General features: G+C 43.8%; 1 protein-coding gene across 1 annotated transcript; it reads left to right on the top strand.

Moving 5' to 3' along the window:
• The first annotated feature begins 11,951 nt into the window (after positions 1 to 11,951).
• Positions 11,952 to 13,749, top strand: LOC121614850 (neuromedin-U receptor 1-like). Its single transcript, XM_041948939.1, has 3 exons — positions 11,952 to 12,639; positions 12,998 to 13,231; positions 13,439 to 13,749. Exons 1-3 carry the CDS (start codon positions 11,952 to 11,954, stop codon positions 13,747 to 13,749), a joined length of 1,233 nt encoding a protein of 410 aa, XP_041804873.1.
• The last annotated feature ends 675 nt before the right edge of the window (positions 13,750 to 14,424 follow it).

Here is a 14,424-nt window from a genome sequence, read left to right as displayed (position 1 = left end):
GCTGCAGATTGAGGGGATGATCCTCTTTCACATTTGTCACTTGATATATTGCAAAAATAACATTACAGCTGCTTTAGTGTATGAGAGGTAAAAGGCCTCATTATGCCATGACATGCCACATTATTTCATCCCACATTATTAGATTATTATTACTGGCTTGTGTGTCAGCAAACAGCCGCCTGTTTACTTATCCTGCAGATACTGAGGAACATTATAATCCCACCGGAGTCGTGTTTGTGCCCACCTGAAGTGTAATATTCTCTCTCCTTTCAGCTCTGTTTGGCTCTGCACCAACTGCCGGGGAAATATCTGACTCTTTAGCTGCTAAATGCTGGAATATGTTCACTAGCTCGTCGCGACTGTGTCCGTCTGCTGTTTGGTGCCGAGCAGGTAGCATGCAGCGGGTTTATCAGGGCCTGTTTGCAGAAAACAGCTGCTTCTTTTTGGAAAGGCTGAGACTGAACCATGTAAATGTGCCAATATGAAGAATATTAATACGTGCAGCTTTAAAATCAGCTCTAACTCAACTTTCTGCTTCTCCAAACTGGGGGCGTGCCAACCGCCATCCACTGTAAGTAATACTGGCTGTTGATAAGTACCTCATACAACCCCACTTCAAATAATCCAAACTATGCCTTTAAGACTTCTCACTGCCTCCACCAGCAGTAGGAGCCGTGCATCAAAAAGACATAACTCTCCCCTGGAGACCCACCGAGTTTGACCTCACCGGCTTCAGTTTGGAGATAAAGACCAAGAAGTCAATCTGCGGGTCGAAGGCTCTGTGAAATCTTCTCACAGTGAGGTCAGGTTGATGCCGTGCGCCCCTGTGTGTGTGTGTGTGTGTGTGTGTTTGAATCTAACGCCTTGAGAAAGCTTTATTTCATGCGGATTAGCCGGACCAGACCCCCGGCAGGATTGCAGCCTGCAACGACTTGCATGCAGAAGAAATGACTCAACAGCCAAATTTAAAGGTAGCGGTGATGATGATGAGCACTTGTGACTGTCTGCCCTCTCCGAGCCCTCCACTCCTCCTCACCCCGGCTTCTGGTGGCGACACAGAGCGGGGAGAGGGAGAAGCCTGGTTGAGATTTGGGGTGGGGACGCAGTAATTTTATGTTGCATGAGGACTCAGTGGATATTACATCATGATGCAACCTGCAGTATGTTTCAGTAGGTATCTTCCTCAAACCCTCAGTGGAGGGTCAGTCACTGATGGAACGTGAGCACCTTCTAGTGTCAGAAAGGTGAAGTGCAACAAGTAAAGGCCACGCCATTATATTCTGAGCAGACTTGTAGAATGAAGGCCATTCACGCCATCATTTGTAGATCCAAACAATGGTATGGACACATTTAAGACATCAAGTTCCTGTTTTTGTATTGAATGAGGTGTAGAGGGGTGTAGGAGTACACACGTGTACACATGTTTTCAGGGATGATTCTAATATTTGTTACTGGGCATTTTGGGTCATGTCTTGTATTCTTGCTTAGTTTGTCTTTGTCCTGGAGTCTTCACTGGTTGTCTGGCAACCTCATAGTGCAGGAAGTAACTCACTAATTAGTGAGTACTGGAGGTGCTGGTAGGTGGATTTTGATACCGCTGGATGGAGCTTGGCTGCTAGCTAACCGTCACTCGACTGCAGCTTCATATTTACCATATAGACAAGAGAGTGGAATCTAATTTTCCAAAATGTTGAATAGTACCGCTACATAATAAGTGTTGGTCTTAAAAATGTATGTATAGATTTTTTAAAAAATCTGATTTGGAGGCTTGCAAAAAAAATTTTGTGTGTGTGAAATTTGCCCACACAAAGTAAAACACCTTCCCACACACACATATTGTATCACTTGTCAGTACAAAACGGGAAAAAAGTGCATTCATTTCTAGTATACTGGCAGCCAAAATGGTATACTGTGGCAATTAGTACACACAGTGTTCCATTTACTGTGAGTATGGAGTCAGGACAGAGCTTCAGTCTGACTGTGGAGCGAAAGAACAGAGCTTTCAGACTCTAGCCAGATGTGTTAAAATGTGGGATTTTGTTTCTTTTTCGCATCAAGTCAGCCAAAGGCTCAGAATAAAGCCTTCAGTACAACCAGTGTCCCACGAGAGGTGCGCTTGTAAACAAAGCTGTCATGTTACTGTGATGGCTGTAGCACAAGGAGGAAGTTAGTGCACTGAACCCAGCCCTGTAATGCTGGAAGCAGAGGCAAGGACTCATTCTGATGCCAGAAACTGGACCAACTAAGCAACTAAGGCAAATTAAACAATATAGTGGCCTAAACACGTTTATGTAAGAATTTCACAGGATTAAATTGTTGCTGATTTTTCTTGAGAAGTCTCAGGTGAACTAATAAATTCATTCTGGCGCTCTGAGTCAGGCCATGCAGCAGGTGTATAACACCTGTCACACCTTCTCTATTCACAGGCCCTCATGCTCACACGGAGAACGTGACAACGCTGACTTGTGCTTCACTGCTGCCTCTTGACTTGGCTCCTCTCTGTTCATATACACCCTTCATCTCCGGATTATTACCCGGGCAGGGATTATTTGCTGCTCTGCCTGCATGTTGCTATGCATTTCATGCTGCTGTGACGCTGTAGTGCCACAGGTGGGAGCATCCGTGAGAGCAGAACCACGCCACGTGTTTGAAGTGAGCGAGCATCGCAGCCATGTATTCCTCTGTTGCATCTGAAACAAAAAGTCTGTACCCAAGTTTGGAGGAGCAGCAGTAGGACGGAGTGTCACTGCCGGCCTTTCCATAAAGTCAGTAGCAATGACAGAAAGTCTAACAACCTCTGCAAAACAGGGGATAAACATAATTATGGATTACACAGTCTTGAGCTGTCGAGGAGGACAGATAGCTGAACTGCACCGCCAGTATGCAGCGCTGCAGCTATTACCTACAGCATACATCCCGCATGACTCCGAGGTTACGTCAGGCCATCCTGTTCACTGTCATGCGGCATTTTCTGTTTTGATTACAGACACAATCTTTCTGCTTAATGAACCAACCCTAAGCCTGTCATGAATTCATTTTGCTGCAGCAGTGTTGTGCAGTGTCAGATCAGCATGGCAGAAACAGATAATTTATGCTTCAGTGGAAATGTTCTCACTGCTGAGTCGAAACTTGTCCTCGTGCTGTTTTTCAGAAACCAAGACCGGCAGTGAGCAGTGTTTGTGATAGGGGTTCAAATTAAGCACAAGGGTCAATAAAGTTTGTCCTGTAACCAGAAGCAAGTGGTCCTTCAGGAAGTATAACGGTCACATGAGCATTAAAAATAGAGCTGTTTGTGATGGCGACCGCACGCTCATGTAAATATTTGATCAAGGATCTTTTTTGTCAGTATTATCAGGTTCACGCACGGCAGCGGTGTCATGGGGACGCTGCGTGTGAACGGGTTTATTAAGTAAAATTGGCTTGAATGTATTTTAAAGCACAACGGGCTCGTGCAAGATCCTGAGAGACCTCTTCATTACCAGAACTAATTTGCTTTGCAGCACAAACTGCTGTGGTGGGAGGTGTTTTGTTGAGATTTTGCATTTGCATAGCACGTGTAATGATATTTGCGGTATTTTACCGACACTTGGCTGACTCTCTCCTGGCAGTGACTGATGGCCTGCGAAAGAAACACACGTTGTTTTTCCGTTTTGATGAAAATGAGTGTTTGCACAATTAGGGGCAAGGGACAGTCCACCGTGTTTACACATGGAGTTCAATTTACTTGTCACAAGTAATCTGAAGTACGACTGGACCTGTGAAAATAGTTGTATAATGTCTTCTGTGGCTCTGGGGGAGCTCTCCAATGTCTGAAAATATAACCCTCATGATAGCATCAGGGTTATCTCGGCCTGGGCTTCAGACTTAACGCTCCTGAAAACCTTATTGTTTCATCGTCTTCTTCCTGGGAGTGATAGGGTCCTACCAGAACACAACCATTTCTGCTGAAGATGAAACATTTTAGGTTACTTTATATAAATTGAGAGAGATGTGCTTTGTTTTTGTCTTTTCACAAATTCACTGGGTGGGACTTAGTTGGCAAAAGGTGATGTCACATACTTCCATTCATCAATCAGGATCAGTGACATTTAAATCAAATTCCATGGCATTTCTTGCCAGGCCACTGCAAATCAAAGCAATGAAACCACACACACACACGCACGCACACACACACTCCCAGTGGTGCTGATGATGCTTTCAAAACTTCAACTGTGGTTGTTGCACATTTAGTAATTGTAAATTTTTATAGAAAGCATTGCCTACAAAAAAAAGATGCTATCTAGGTGCACTATGGGAAATGTAGGATCCAGCTTAACCCATACTTCTGACTAAGGCTTTGTTCAGATTTGTTTCTCTGATCAGATCTTTAAGACAGACTGTCCACGCTGTTTTTCTTACCACCTATCTGCATGGGTTGCTGCGGCAACAACGTAACTATTTACACACAGATTTCCAGTGTATGACAAATGGAGATCCATCATCTCGCCCTCCAAACAAACATCCTGTCAGGGGTGGCTGCAGAAGACTGTCCTCCATACAGCTCTGCTTGCAGCTGTGTGGACTCTGCTCAGCCCGTCTGATGCACTTCACTTCAACATCAGCGTCCAGAGAGTCCAGGCTGAGACACATCTGCAAAAAACTGATTGGAATTGTATTTCAAACCACCTTCAAATGTGGTTTGGATCTGATTTGCAACATTTGCATTTCATGTGTTTTTTCTGCTGTCCAGACTTTCTAAAATCAATCTGGATATGATGCCAAAAGCCGGATTTGGGCTGGCAGCATGAATGAGGCCTAAAAGTCAGGATATCTCAGTCTCTGCTGACTTGACTCGGACCATTCTTTTATTTCATCTGTCTCTTGTGAGTCTGCCAGCTTTAATGAAAGTGCAATAATAAATCGCTGGAGTCACTGAGGTGCGATGATTCATGTTTGTTGCTTGTTGTTGGTAAAAAAATAAATCCTTATCATTAACTTGAGCCCCCTGCAGAGTAAATCCATCTGCCTGGTAACAGTCATCTTCATAGGGATAAGAAATAAACACCTCAGGAAGAAAGAGAGGATGATTAAAGGAAACATACAGAATGCACCTCATCATACTTACCTCCGCTGGCCATTGACTGAATTCAGACTCTGGGCCTGAACAGCTTCAGTGTTCTTTGTAGTTCCTTCGCATGACGTCTTCATGGACCGACAGATCTGTGGAGCCTGTTTTGTGCTGCTGCAAATCCTTGATAGCCAACATTCACTGATCTCTGTAGACCTGTCACTCCAACATGTTGTGCAAAGTAAAGCTCCAACTAGTGACTGTTTTCATTATCAATTAATGTATTCAGTGTTTTTCACTTACTAGGTTATTCTCTGAAACATTAGGAAATTAAAATGTTTAAAGCCCAAGGTGACATGTTTAGGTTGCTTCTTTTGATATGATCAAGATATTGAATTTCCGATGACATGAAGCAGAGAAAATCAGCAAATCCTCTCACCGGAGGAGCTGGAACTACAGAGTTTTTGCGAGGTTTGCTTGTTAATTGACTGAAATGATGAAGCGATTATCAAAATTATTGCAGAATAACTTCCTGTCAATCGCCAATTCGGTCAGGCTGCTGGTGTAATTTGGTTCTGAGCCACAGTTTGTTGTGTTAAGGTGCTGGTGTACCCACACACTGTATCCACTAACTAACTGAACAGCTGAAATGAAGCACTTTGAACATAGTAGTTTAAGGCATAACATGCTGTCTAGCATATTTCTGCTTTGGCCAGAAATGTTGCTGCATTCATATTTACTCACATTCACATTCATACGGTCTAAAATCTTAGTGCAACAGTCTGCACTACCAACCCTGAAAAACCAGTGAAAATCTGAAAGGTTTTACTATCTGCGTTTGTGAGATTTCTCCACCGTCCACCCAGCAGCTGCACCTCTGAGGAGCCACTAGTCGCAGCATGATAGGACGCACTCCAACAGCCTCTCCAACTGTGTGTCCGTCCATAATGGACACTGTGATGGAGGCGTGCTGCTCTGACTGCACAGACTCGCAGGGGAGTTGCAGAACACGGAGAATATCTCCGCTGGCCTTTTAATAGATTGACTCATTTAAAAGTAGATGCTCACAGACTCAAATGTATGTTAAAGATGCAATTAGACACGTGGAGAGAGTGCTCTTAAATGTCAGATTTGCTTAGGAGTCGCTGCATTCGCTGCTGTAAAAATGCCAGCGTCTAAGTATCCTGCTGTTTCTATCAGTTAATATATAAAGACCCTTCATTAAAAGCTGCCAGTAACTGCATCCAAACAAAGACTCTTTTATTCTGCCTCTTTTGTGACGAGAATAAATAATGTAACTTGATGTGTTTCCAAGGTAGTTTGAACACTGATATTTCCTTTGTTTTTTCTTAAAAAAAGGGGTTTAATATGGATGCAGGTAACTAATTGGGAAACAACAACTTCCTCCTATAATGAAATTCACTCATAAAGCATGAAAATACTATAGATTAATGGATTAGCTGGGGGTTGGTTTTCAGTTCAAAAGTGTGGTGCTTGGAGAGGAGAGGTGGAGCTGAGTGCATTTTAATTAATACATTCTATGAATATACACAAGAAGAACAGTGGAAAGCCTGCGGGGGCTGTTCATCGCACAAAACCTGCGCAGCTCCCTTTGCTCAGCTCGGACAGCGTTCACAGTTTTAAGACTCCGCAATTAGTTCATTAAATCTCTAAGCCATTAGGGTGCATCAATTGAAATATAACAGAGAACAGATACAAACATATACTGAGTCCAGACTCCTGAGAGCCATTCTCATACAACATAAGATGCTGCAAACAAACCAGTGTCGGCGTGGAGGAAACGTCACAGTGTGAGCTGCCGCCAGCTGCTGCCAGCTGCTGCGGGCTCCTCCACAGCCCTGGCTCCTCACATGTGATGGTTTGCCTCAACGCTCTTCAGGATAATACATCCGAACAGGAGCAGTCATACCACATTGTTATTTTGGACACTTTTTTACCATCCCGCTGCTGCTTTACACCACAGGTTTCTGTTGCTGTTCCTCCAGCACACAGGGAAGCGGTTTGTAGGCAGTGGAAGTATGACAGAATTCGAAATGGGCGGGAAAAACGTCTCCAGGCTGCCCATGTGTTGCCGACACTGCATGTGACACAGCTGAAAACCTGTGGCATGACCTGGCCAGAAGCTGAGGCAGAATAGGTAATGAATAAGAAGGTTTTTCATTCTTTATTGAGTCATTTGTCTTCACTTAAGTAGGAATACAAAGAAAACACACATCGTGTTATCATATGCCTGCTTACCATACCCCCTTCTTCTCAACCACCCCCCGCAAGAACAGTGTTAACAGTCATGGTCCTTATATAAGACACAAACGCTCCAATCTCCTCATCTGTGTAGTACATAACATTAAATTTACCTTTACTGTTGGGCTGCGGCCTCTGGTTGCCGTAGTAATTATGATTGAAGCAAAGGAAGAAGCCAGGCGTCGTACAACACTCCTCCTGTTCATGCTGACCATCAACAGATTTCCACTGTTTCCACAGGATTTCTGTTCTGTGCATTTGGTCAAAGAAATGTTGGTATCAGCATTACCAGCAGTGCAGCAATTATTTGTAAAAGCATATTTCTTGCTTTTGTTGACATGCATAGCAGCCATTTTTTGGCTCATGACCCTATAGCCAACTGTATATATAGTTAATCTGGTACGACAGATGTATGAGAGGTTGGGACATTTTCAATCCATGTTTGTGGCAACAACCCTAAGTGTTTTAATCCAAATCATGACCTTTGCCTGATCCTAACCAAGGGGGTTTTGTGCCTAAACCTAACCAGATCCCAACCACAGCACTGTCACAACATCAAATTGAAAATTTAAACTAAAAGACACACAAACATAAAGAGACGTAAAGAGTCGATGTGTCCTGGCTTGCAGAAAGGTACAATTTTAACATTTATTCTGGAGATTGGGTTGCTTCAGCTGCAATAATCACACGCCTCAATGGACTAATACACTCCCACCATGAGCACAAACTTAAAAAAAGGCAGCGCTGACTTGGCATGATGTTGACGGGGTCTCGTCACAATCAAAGCTCTTTGTCTCAGTCAGTCTGACACAGAAGTCTAATTAATGCTCGACTAAATGGAGGCACCAATGGGAACATGTCTGTTTCCTGCCGGGGGAGTGCTGGACCCCTGCACAGGGATTAAAAGCCGTGATTGAATTAGACACCACTGCAGAGGGAGGCAGGGAAATGGGGAGGTGGGGGTTCAAGACACAGTCAAACAGGCTTGTGCAGCTGGCCAAAACTGTGAATTTTGTGCCCTCTGACAGAAGCTCTGCTCATGATTTATTGCACATAGAATTCCCGTTCCTGCTTGTCTGTAAATGCACTGCGTAGGATGTTTCTCACCGGGCTGCTCTATTAGCCAAGCAGTCCTCAGCATATCATATATTTCCTCAGCTCTCCGCTGCTCACATGCATTAACATAAAAAGTGCCTTTTTTATTAATTAGGCTTTTGGTGTGCAGTAGGGAAATACTCACCTGTGACCTAGAGATGAAAATCTTTTACTTGCTTATGATCGAGCACGATGACACACCTGATGACTCATGCTGTACGTTTAATGCAGGGAGGTACTGAAGAGAATGAGTCAAATCAAAGCATCCATTCACACACACAGATATTTTTACCCCGAGTTTCATTAACTGGTGAACAGACTGCAGATCTGATGCAACGACATGTAATAAGACTGTGCTGATCATGCAGTGCAGCTTAGATCAGGCTCCATCTCATTATGTTTTAGAATATGAGAATAAAACATACAGTAAAATATGTACAACTCTGTTGCCATGGTAATGCTTATAGTTTGACTAATTTATCATTAGTTCAGGAGAAGGAGAAAAGAGGCTGCCGAGGGTCCAGAGGGCTGCTGGTGTGAGTACTGGTCACCATTTGCAGCGTATGTATCAACCAACCAACCTTTGGGCTGACCGTTCTGTTCAGGCTGTGTTCAGACTGACAGGTGGATGCTGCTGTGCAACATGAAGCCTTATTTCTGCTCTAACACAACCCCAAAACAGCTGCAGCAGTGAATCTGAGTTGTGCAATCGTGTCTGTGAGCATTGCAAACCGTTGTGCAGTTTTGGCATTGTCTCACCGATACACAACCCCACCAACAAAGCCCTGCACTGTTTTAAAGCACGGCTATTTTCGCTCTGAATTCCCGCTAACGCAGCTTCTCATTGGCCTGATTCTATATTAAATGAAATATAGCGTTCAAATAAATGCATGTCCAGGCGGTTAATGATTAGTAGAAGGTTTTAGAGTCTACAGCCAATGACAATGTACATATTCACTGCATACATCATCTCAGTTTAACTTGTTGAATGGTAACATTTGCTAAGCACTAGGGCAATCAGAGAGCGCAGACCTAACCCAAGCCATATGGTTTTGCCTAGCTGAAGCCCCATCATCTCAGCAGTTTTCTGATGAAGTTTGAGCAGCTTTGTGCAGCTACCCCGAAGGATTACTGCTATCCATAAATGTGGATTGTGATGCAGAGTTATCGCATTTCTACAATTGGCTGTTTTGTCACTATCAAACTTTACTGCCATCTACTGGATTTTAAGATGTATGACATATATTCGGCAATGTTAACAAAAACTGAAAAATTATTTGTTTATCCGGCCCGTGATTCTGATCCACTCCAAAACTGAATGGGTACTTCCTTGGCCCATGCTGCACCCTTTCTCTAAATTCCATGAAAATTGGGCATGTAGTTTTTCTGTAATCCTGCAGACACACAGATCTGAAAACATAACGTCCTGAGAGAAAGCAACTCGTTAAAATGGAGCTGACCCTGACGAGAGTGTCATTACTTTTGCAGGTATTTGGTCATAATCCAATGTATCGAACACAATTTAGATTTCATGATGGAGTAGAAAGTTGGGTTATTACAAGTAATCCTGAGGGGGACATGAGTCAGTGGCCCCTCATGGTCTGAATCAAATTTCATGGCAATCTCTCCAGTAGCTGTTTGAGACACGTAATCTTAAACCAAAAATGTGAACATGCTGGTGGTAGTACAGGAAAAATCAGACGATCACCAAAGTCAGAAGGATTCATCCGTTAAGACCCGTGAATGTTTTAAAGTTACAGATTTATGATGTTATGTTTGTTGCACCTCTTTGTGTCATGCTTTAAATTCTTATTTGATTATTGATTAGGGTGTTTGTGTTGTCTTTGACCTGCAATGAATGGGAAAAGTCACATTTTTTTATTCCCCGACTCCCCAAACACAGTCAGGCCACGGATTCCAGGGTCAAAGCAATCTCAACCTTCATTTTCACATTGGTGCAATAGGTGGGCTTTTAATGGGAAAAGTAATAGAACAGGGGATGACAAGGTATAGAGTCTCTGTAGGTTTAAAAATGAAGATAATGGAAGCGATCTGTCTGCGAAGATTCCCATTCATCGTAATGGAAGCATGTGTGTGTGAGTGGGTGTGAAAAGACACTGAGAGAGAAGGAAATGAAAAGAAGTTCAGTCAAGGAAGAGAGAGATGAAGGAGGCGGTTCATGGTGGAGGATGCAAGCGAGATGCTGTGGTGATGGAAAGAGAGAGAGAGAGAGAGAGAGAGAGAGAGAGAGGTGGGGTGACTCAAATACGGGAAGTCAAGGCAGCTGTGACGCACTGAAATACCAAAGCAGGCAGGATAAAGTGCCAGAAAAACTAAGTGCAGGGTGCAGAGAAATATGATGATGACACCTCTTCTCACGTTTCTTCAAATCTGGTTCCTGCTGTAAGTCAGAAGAGGACAAAGCCCTGGAGGAGCCCACAAGCTGCAGGTGCGTTTTTTCTTTTCTTCCTTTTGTTTTTTTGTTCTTGACATGAAGTTATCTTAATAACTCTGTTGCATGTTGAACTGATAAACAAACCCAGTATGGGAATCTAAACAAAAGCCTCTAATGGAGTCAGTATGCTGCTGAACATGAATTCCTAATAAGACAACTTTGTGGCAGCATTGTTTCTATTAAACTGCATTCTTTGTGGAAATACAAGAGAGTGCATCGAGAATATTTCAGAAACGTATAGATTCTTTTCTTCCAGCATAACAACATGTCTAAGGTTAGGAGAACATGACAAGTTGTGTCAAACATCTTAATTGCTGCTGGCGTGGGGACAATACAGATGGCAGGCTGCTTTTTGTCTACATGCTGCTTCCACTTATGAACATAGTTCCTCTTCACTAGCTATAGCGGAGAGCTAAACTACCGCTGCTTGGAGGCAACAGTCTTTGTTGCTCTTCCTGGGATCTCCCATTTTTTCCATTAAATGGGAGGGAGTTTTCCTTATTCAAATTGAGGGTGTAAGGATGAAGAGTCTCGCATTCTGTGCAGATTGTAAAGCCCCTTGAGGGCTGTATTAATAAAAATGACTTGACGGTGAGAACTGGTCGATTAAAATCAGGATATCACTTAAGTATATGATGTCTTTGGGAGATTTATTGGGAGCTACATATGCTGGCAGCAGTTTTATGATACATTTTCTGACCCTAATTTTGTTGCAATTAATAAACACAGTGGTGAGAAGCCGTTGTTTCCCCACTTCCATAGCCCAACAAACCAGATGATTTATTGTTTGAAGAAAAAACACCTATAGTGGGAAATAAAAAAAATCATATTGCCCTATTACTTTGTCTCACTCTGAGTCAATTTTTTAATCACATTCTGCTAATTTCCCTTTCACAAGTCTCGAGCTTAATTATAAGTCATTGTTTCCACAGCCGCAGAGGACATTATAGAAGTCTTTTCACAGGCCTGAGGTACCTTTTGATCAGTAAACCGTTTGTAAAATTGATGGGGTGCACCTTTAAATTCCATTTTCTCCTCTTCGTTCTATCTTTTGTGTTTAGATACTGAGTGATCTTCCTGCCAGTCAACATCATGCCGGAGCTGAACTGCTCTCTTGCAGCCCTTTTCACATCTGGTGCCACAGTTTTCGATGGTGTAGGCTGCCCCGAGGCTGCTGTGGTGTGTGGGATGAATATGTCCTGGGTGTTGGCTAACGCTACTGCACAAGATCTGGATGACATGTGCTTGAGCGAGGACGAGTACCTGGCCAGGTTTCTGGGGCCTCGGAGGTCCCCGGTGTTCCTTCCTGTTTGTGTCACCTACCTCGCCATCTTCTTGGTGGGCGTGCTGGGGAATTCCCTTACCTGCGTGGTCATTTTGCGCTACAGGGTGATGCAGACCCCCACCAACTACTATCTGCTGAGCCTTGCTGTGTCTGACCTGCTGGTGCTGCTGCTGGGCATGCCGTTAGAGCTGTACGACATGTGGGAGAACTACCCCTTCCTGCTCGGGGAAGGGGGCTGCTACTTCAAAACCTTCCTGTTTGAGACCGTCTGCTTCGCCTCCATCCTCAATGTCACAGCGCTCAGCGTGGAGCGCTATGTGGCGGTGGTGAGCCCCCTCAAAGTCAAACACATGACCACACGTGCACATGTCAAGAGGGTCATCTTCATCCTGTGGACGCTGTCCATGCTGTGTGCTGTGCCAAACACCAGCCTGCATGGGATAGAGGAGCTACCGCCCAGGTTTGGACGGCAGTTTCCCCGATCTGCAATCTGCTGTACGTACAGATTTTGAATTTGATTTTCGCTGATTTTAAAAGTCGACCACCAAGCTTGAGGGTAAAGGCTACGTCAACATGCAAACATTTGCAAATTGCATCACTGGCCTCATGATGGCGCTAGATGGGGAAAAAATGTCTGAGGATTGTTACAATTCATCCTGAAAGGGAAATGAATATCTGTACAAAATGCTGTATCACTCTATCCTATAGCTGTCAACTAACTGAAATCCACAAATTCAACCTTATAGTGGTGATAGAGAAGAAGTCAGGAGATCATATAAAGTAATTTAGGTGCATTGTTTTGGAAACAAATCATATGCTGATACAACAAGTTTTGTTACATCTCCATTCTCAGATGTGGTCAAGCCCACCTGGATGTACAACCTGATCATCCTGGTTTCCACGTTGGTCTTCTTCCTGCTTCCCATGATGATAATTAGCGTTCTCTACCTGCTCATTGGCCTGCGGCTGCGCACGGAGAGGTCGATGACCGTGGTGGACGCCAGGTGTAGCTTTGGACCAGAAAGTCTCTCCAGGTCCCACAAGGAGAAGCTAAGCAAACGCAACCTGCAAGTCACCAAAATGCTCTGTAGGTGTCATTTCAGCTGTTCATTGTTCCAGATGCTTTTGTTATTTTTCACACAGTTTTTCTGTTTCACTGTCTCAGCTTTCCCTCGTCTGTCTCAGCATGTCTACGAATATAATGCAGTGTGTGTGTGTGTGTGTGTGTGTGATTCCCTTTGCCTGCTGTCAGTCTATCTGTCATTCATGTAAGCTGTCCATCTGGCCTGCCCAGGTGTGCTGGTGGTTGTCTTCGGCCTTTGCTGGGCTCCTTTCCACGTGGACCGCTTGATGTGGAGCTACATCGACGCCTCGTCCGAGCAGCACCAGCAGGTCTTCGAGCACGTCCACATCGTCTCTGGCGTCTGCTTCTACCTGAGCTCTGCCATCAACCCCATCCTCTACAACCTCATGTCCACCAGGTTCAGAGAAATGTTCAGTCACATCACCTGTGATTCTAAAAGCTGGCAAAGACGCTCCAGCTTACAACTGACCCAACGCAGCACCCTGAGCGAGAAAACACCAAACGGTGCAAAATGGGCTTAAGCTCATCTGAGCCAGTCTGGACCAAATGCACTTGTAATACAGATAGGTGCCAAAATCTGCAATGGCTTACTTCGAAATTTACGTTGTTTTTTTCTTTATTTATCACCCATCTGTACACACATGTTGCACACATGCCTTCAAATGAAAAGTCTTAACAATCAAACATTATCCTACATGAACAGAACCCTACTGGATGTCCTGCAGGAAGATGTACAGAACATTTAAAGAGAGAACCAACAGGACAACAAGCGGAAAAAAAAGAGGAGTTGGAGCAACAGAAACGTCTGAGGTAAATGCTTGGATGAGCAATGAGATTTTCATATAAATGATACAACAGCATTTTTATTCACGGCAAACGTAGCCCATCAACTCTCTCAATTGTGAATCACTTCTATTTGTGTACTAGATGAATGCATTTCTTGTATATACAGCACATGCATTGTATAATGTGATGCATAGCATTTTCAGGCTGCCTATTGATTGCTGCACGGCTCCGAGTGGCAGCACTAACATGCTCTCACAGCAAAGAATGAATGCACAATGGCTCCTGTTTAACACTTGTCTGGGAATGAATCAGAGGTGAAAATTAAGTCAGCTGAGTGACGCAGGGGAATAAACACAAGGTGGTCCGTCTGTGGTATTTATAGCCACTGAAGAAGCTGATCAGTCATGTGC

The sequence above is a fragment of the Chelmon rostratus genome, chromosome 12 (assembly GCF_017976325.1).
Source record: "Chelmon rostratus isolate fCheRos1 chromosome 12, fCheRos1.pri, whole genome shotgun sequence".
In the NCBI taxonomy this organism is placed as follows: domain Eukaryota; kingdom Metazoa; phylum Chordata; class Actinopteri; order Chaetodontiformes; family Chaetodontidae; genus Chelmon; species Chelmon rostratus.
The sequence above is the reverse complement of the archived record's forward strand: the minus strand, read 5'-3'. Positions and strand labels throughout refer to the sequence as shown.